Genomic DNA, 5,895 nt, shown 5'->3' with positions numbered 1-5,895 from the left:
ACTCGAGCGACGCCGTCTCTGCCAGGAATCAACTGCATGACTCTCGCCAAAGGCCATCTCATTGGGGGTAGATTCTCGTCCTTAACAAGAACGACGTTGTCCACGGCTACGCCAGGCTTTGGGGTGCGCCACTTGGAACGCTGCTGGAGCAACGTCAAGTACTCTTCCTTCCATCGCGACCAAAATATTTGCTGAAGAACGGAGATGCGCTGCCAAGAGTCAAGCCTATTATAGTTTAGGCCCGTTATATCTGGCTCGTCAAACGACGAAGGCGGACCACCATTGAGAAAATGCGCCGGAGTGAGGACATTCAGATCGGCAGGGTTCTCTGAAATGGGAACTAAAGGTCTGGAGTTAATAACTGCCGAGATGTGGCACACCAGCGTCCTCAGCTCGTCGAAGGTCAGAACCGCCGTACCCACAGCGCGGTAGAAATGATGTTTGGCCGTTTTCAGCGCTGCTTCCCAAAGTCCACCGAAATGGGGCGACCGTGGAGGGATGAACCGCCAGTCAATCGTCTCCGAAAAGCAAAAATTCTGAACGGAGCATTGATGCTCGCTGCTGAGAAATAACCTTCGAAGTTCCAGAAGTTCATTTTTGGCGCCGACAAAGTTGGTGGGGTTGTCTGACCAAATTTGCTTCGGCTTCCGCCGGGTGCATATGAACCTCTTGAGTCCGCACAGAAACGCAACTGTCGAGAGATCCTTGATCAGCTCCAGGTGCACTGCCTTGGTTGCAAAGCATATAAATACGCAGACGTAGCATTTAGCCGCGGGCTTGTTGCGACTATCCAACTTGTGAAAGAAGGGTCCACAGAAGTCTATACCAGCCACCTCAAAAGCGTGAGATCCTTCCAAGCGCTCCTTGGAAAGGTCCGCCATTATGTGATCTATCAGCCGCGGCTTAATCCGAAAACATCTGATGCACCTGTTCACGGCCTTGGTAACCATCTTCCTCCCCCCGATAGGCCAATATTGGGATCGAATTGCACCCAGAAGAGCTCGAGGTCCTGCATGAAGATTGCTTTCATGGTAATGCGAGATAATTGCTAGAGTCACCGGATGGGACCTTGGAAGGATTTTCGGGTGGCGGCCATCAAAGTCCAATGACGAATTCCGGAGGCGACCGCTTACTCTAAGAAGTCCAAATTGATCCAGGAACGGCTAGAGCGATGATATGGGACTAGATGAGGAAACTCTTCCCAGCGTTTTTAGGGACTGCAGGTCCTCCCATAAATGCGCGCGCTGCACCAACCGCAGCATCATATGAGTACCCTATTGAATGTGTGCGACGGTGAGCCCAGGATGACGAATTCCATTACAAAATTTGTAAATGTATGCAAACACTCTTTGCAGTGAGGGGTAAGAATTTGCAAATTTGGAGCTAGTAATTACATCCACGTACGGCGACTTTACGATGAACACACTTCGACGAAGCTCAAGCACCGGTTTGTCAGGACAAACAGCTGTTGGCCAATCTCTTTCAGGCTCCGTAAGATAGGCGGGTCCATGCGACCAGAGTGACGATTCGCTAAGCTCAGACGGCAGGGATCCTCTGGATAAGATGTCAGCCGGATTTAACGCTGTTGGAACATAACGCCAAGCCGTGACATCTGTCAGCTCCTGAATGGCAGCAACCCTATTTGCCACAAATATGTTGAACCTGGCGGGCTCATCTCGGATCCAGGAAAGTGCCACCGTCGAGTCGCACCAACAATAGTAGCGTCCTTTAAATACTTTCAAGCCAACTATTTCCCTCATGATTTTAGCCAGAAGATCCGCACCACAAAGCTCCAGCTTTGGTACTGTTATGGTCTTCAACGGAGCTATGCGCGACTTCGAACAAAGCAAATGGCTAAAACTTTGATTCCCTTTAGAAACCACATAAACGCAGGCTCCATAGGCATCAATGCTTGCATCACAAAAACCATGCACCTCAAGATCAGACTCTGCGCTAAACACCAACCGAGGGAAACTAACATGACTTATTATTTCAAAACTGCGACATATATCAAGCCATTTCGTGTTATGAGTTTCCGGGAGGCTTTCATCCCAGGACAGCTTTTCCTTGCAGAGCTGCTGCAAAAAGATTTTACACCTTGTAATTACCGGACCGACCAGGCCGAGAGGATCGTAAAATTTAGCAATCGCAGACAATACAGAGCGCCTGCAGGGTCTCAGTGGCGACTGAAAGGCAGAGAACGAAAACAATAGCTGGTCGGAGGCGGGATCCCAAGCGAGACCTAAAGTTTTGGTGAAATCGCTACCATCTTCAAACTTCATGAATGACTCCTTGTCCTCGGCGGGCACACCCTCCAGCACAAGCGGAATGTTAGAGCACCATTTCCTTAGCTTGAGATTGCCCTTCGCAAGAATGCCAGCCGTCTGTTGCATTATGCTGATAGCATCCTTTACCGTGCCTGAGCCGGAGATAAGATCATCCACGTAGAAATCACGCCGAAGGATTTCTGATCCAATGGGAAACGATGCCCATCGATTGACAACTGCTGCATAGCCCTTACGGACAAGAAGGAGGCTGGTTTGGTGCCGTAGGTAACTGTCTAGAGTTTGTATACTTGAAGGTCATCGATCGGGGAGTCCCTCCATACAATGCACTGCAAATAGCTATCTTCTTGCGAGACCCTTACACATCGGTACATTTTACATATGTCTCCTGTAACGCAACTGGGTGTGAGCGAAATCGAATTAGGATGTGAAATAACTTTGGTTGGATGACCGGGCCAGCCATTAACACATCGTTAAGCGAGTAACCAGTGGAAGTGGCAGCTGATCCGTCAAAGACAACGCGAAGCTTGGTGGTAGTGCTATCCTCCTTCATGACGCAATGATGTGGCAAAAAATATCGGCACGAGCTGACCTCGGAGGCAGGCACAGGCGACATATGTCCCAGATCACGATATTTCTTCATGAACGCCGCATATTTAACCCTCAAGCCAGGGTGCTTTGTAAGCTTCCTTTCCAGCGACAAGAATCTCCGCAAAGCCTGAGGATAGGAATCTCCTAAAGAGTCCAAATGGAGTTTTAGCGGCAACCGTACCGAGTAATCGCCACCTGGCAGTCGGGTGTAATTTTTAACAAAGTGGGCCGGGACAATTTTCTACCTCCCAAAAGCGCTGCAGAAGTGAATCAAGTTCAACATCAATGCTGTTTTCCTTGCTGGCTGAAGAAGGAACGCGTGAAGCTATTAAGGCGCTACCGCAAGGGCGCGCGCAGCCTCCAGACACAACCCAGCCCAGACGAGTTTTTTGAAGCAGGGGCAGTCCTGGCAACAACTTTATCTGACCTACGCACAGCAGCTCATAAAACAGGCTAGCTCCTATTAACAGGTCAACACGTTGAGCTTTATAAAAATCCGGGTCGGCGAGCTGCAGGTTTTCTGGAATCTTCCAGTCCCCAATGTCCACATTAAAACTTGGCTGGCGATCCGTGATATTGGGAGCGATAACTGCTGTTATGCTCGTTGAGAAATCCGAAGTGACAGACCGAATCGCAATTCCTACCGAGAATCCATCAGTCGCGAAATTGGAATCCCCGATTCCAGTGACGGAGCCGGACGACCTCGACCTCTTAAGTTGCAGTTGATTTGCAAACCGAGAGGTGACCAAGTGCAGTTGAGAGCCAGAATCTAACAAGGCCCTGCAGGGAACGAACAGTCCCGATCGATTCTGCACTAGAACGGTTGCAGTGGCTAGCAGCACAAGGTCACTACCGAGATCCTGGGCAATTAGAGTAGAAGAATTCGAAAGCGGGGCAGAAGGCTCAGTGTGGGAGCTTGAAGACACCGCAACACGTGGCTGCGAGGAAGGCCGACCATCTAGATGGAGCAGCGTATGATGCCTGATTCCACAGGTGCGGCAGCGGATCGAGCTGCATTGACGTAGCTGATGACCTGCCTTTAGGCAATTTAGGCATAGTGCTAGTCTCTTTGCCTCGCGCAGACGATCTACTGGCGCTAAGTCTCTAAATTGCTGGCAATAATATATGGCATGCTCTGCACTATGTCAAAGCATGCAACCAAGAGAATTTTGAGTGGTAGCAACTAGCGTCGAACGATTTCTGCCCACCTGAACGCCTGGCGCATAGGTTGCCATGGCGCAATCCACGGCCTCCAAAGTCCTACATCGCTGTTCCAGGAATGCAGCCATCGATTCCCACGACGGAATAAGGTTGGCAAAGACCGGATCCTCCAAGCGCTCCTCCCACTTAGCTTGACTCGCCGCATCCAGCTTTTGCAGCAGCACTTGCACTATGATGCAGCCAGCGATTTGCTCAGTGGTGCCCAAACCCTTCAACGCACGAATGTGAGCGTTAAACTTGTCCGACAATTCCCGAAGCGATGCCACTGAATCATTCCGTACTACCTTTAAACCCAGAATCTCGGTAATGTGCGCCTGAAAAACGAGATGCCGATTATCAAACCTTTTTTGAAGCAACTCTAAAGCCGCTTCGTAATTGCTGTTTGTAATCTCCAATGATCGGATAGTTTCCAGCGCTGAATCCCTCAAACATGACCGCAGATGTTGAAATTTCTCAATGTTGGAGAGGTCCGGATGGCTGTCGATTATGCTCGTGAACACGGAGTAAAAATCAGCCCAGTTTGCGTAGCCTCCGCCAAACGTTGGCAGCTGCACAGGCGGCAACGGCATCGGCCTCGGCCGCGGCTGCGTTTGAGGATCACTACACTGGTGGGGCACAACACCTTCCGCAAGCGTTGAGTGCGGCGCGAAGTGCACATTGCGTTTGGCTATTTCCGCGCGCACACTAGCCCCGCACGCGCAAGCTGCCTGACCGCCCGTTGCAGACGCTGACGCAACATTCAGCCGACTTTCCAGCGGCAGCGGCGGCTTCGTGGTCCGGCGGAGCTTGCCCTAAGTTTCAGTTTTAATTTGTTCTCCAATTGTCACGTACAATGAATAAAAACAAATAAATACAATTAATAAATAACAGTCTTATTCTAATTTATAACTTAAAAAAAATTTTTTTTTATTTACAAAAAAAGAACAAATTCCTTAACTTACATTAGTTTATGTTTAACACTCTACCCTAGAAAACTCAATGTAATAAAATGTATTATCTACTAATTATTATTGGTCACCAACATGAATACAAAAATGAATCTATAAAAAATTAAACCCTGAACTCGGCTGATGTTTCTCTGGACATAGGGGGGCCAGTCTCTCTAGGGCCATTAGAGCCATGCTCTTATGGAAAGTGGTCATAGGTGGCAATCCGCGAACACGATTAGACCGGTGTTTCTCTAGCAATTTTCTCTTGCTTTTCCTCCTCTTCTAGAACTGTCTTCTTACGAATATATTAATTTGCTTCCGCCGATTTTTTACACTAGCTCTTATATTCTTTTGTCGCAAGAACGCTCAATTCTCGATCTTATTCATTATTGTCTGTAGCGAAAAAGTTTTTGTACAAGCAGAACCACCATACCCAACGCCAATGAGCTAGAGCCGGATTCTTAAGCGTGCATCCGCTAGTACAGGTTCCCTTGCCTACCATCAATTTATTTCGTAACACGTTACAAGGCATCGGACATTGTAGGGTATAGAGAATATGAAACCGACTCAGGCAGTTCATAAAAAACTTCAATCCTTCGAAACAAAGGTTAGCACTAAACATAAGGGGTGTGAATTAAGGAGAACCATACGGTAAGATTGCCCTACGCTTTCTCCTCTTGAGCGTTCCGGCTCAATCAAAAAGAAGCAGCTCTGTCTAAATTGCTTCGCGGGAGTCCAACTGCTACGTGACTGCACGAGGATACTCAGTTGTTTACCTGTAACGGGAGGCATCATACGTTGCTGCATCGCAGCCCCATAAATTCCAAGAATGCGAGTTCCTCAACGTCCTCGCTCCCTACAGAGCAATC

The 5,895-nt window shown here is 48.7% G+C and overlaps 1 protein-coding gene across 1 annotated transcript; it reads right to left on the bottom strand.

The window, feature by feature from the left end:
• Positions 1 to 1,604: 1,604 nt before the first annotated feature.
• LOC117136660 lies at positions 1,605 to 2,357 on the bottom strand. The gene is made up of 2 exons (XM_033297661.1): positions 1,841 to 2,357; positions 1,605 to 1,808 (listed from the first exon to the last, which is right to left on the bottom strand). Exons 1-2 carry the CDS (start codon positions 2,280 to 2,282, stop codon positions 1,765 to 1,767), a joined length of 486 nt encoding a protein of 161 aa, XP_033153552.1. The 5' UTR covers positions 2,283 to 2,357; the 3' UTR covers positions 1,605 to 1,764.
• Between the last annotated feature and the right edge of the window lie 3,538 nt (positions 2,358 to 5,895).

The sequence above is a fragment of the Drosophila mauritiana genome, chromosome 2R, assembly GCF_004382145.1.
Source record: "Drosophila mauritiana strain mau12 chromosome 2R, ASM438214v1, whole genome shotgun sequence".
Lineage (NCBI taxonomy): Eukaryota > Metazoa > Arthropoda > Insecta > Diptera > Drosophilidae > Drosophila > Drosophila mauritiana.
The sequence above is the reverse complement of the archived record's forward strand: the minus strand, read 5'-3'. Positions and strand labels throughout refer to the sequence as shown.

Coding starts and splice junctions, on each gene's coding strand:
- LOC117136660 (XM_033297661.1), bottom strand. CDS start 2,282: ATGAAGTTTGAAGATGGTAGCGATTTCACCAAAACTTTAGGTCTCGCT. Junction 1,809..1,840: donor TTTTAGCCATTTGCTTTGTT/CGAAGTCGCGCA, acceptor TTGAAGACCATA/ACAGTACCAAAGCTGGAGCT.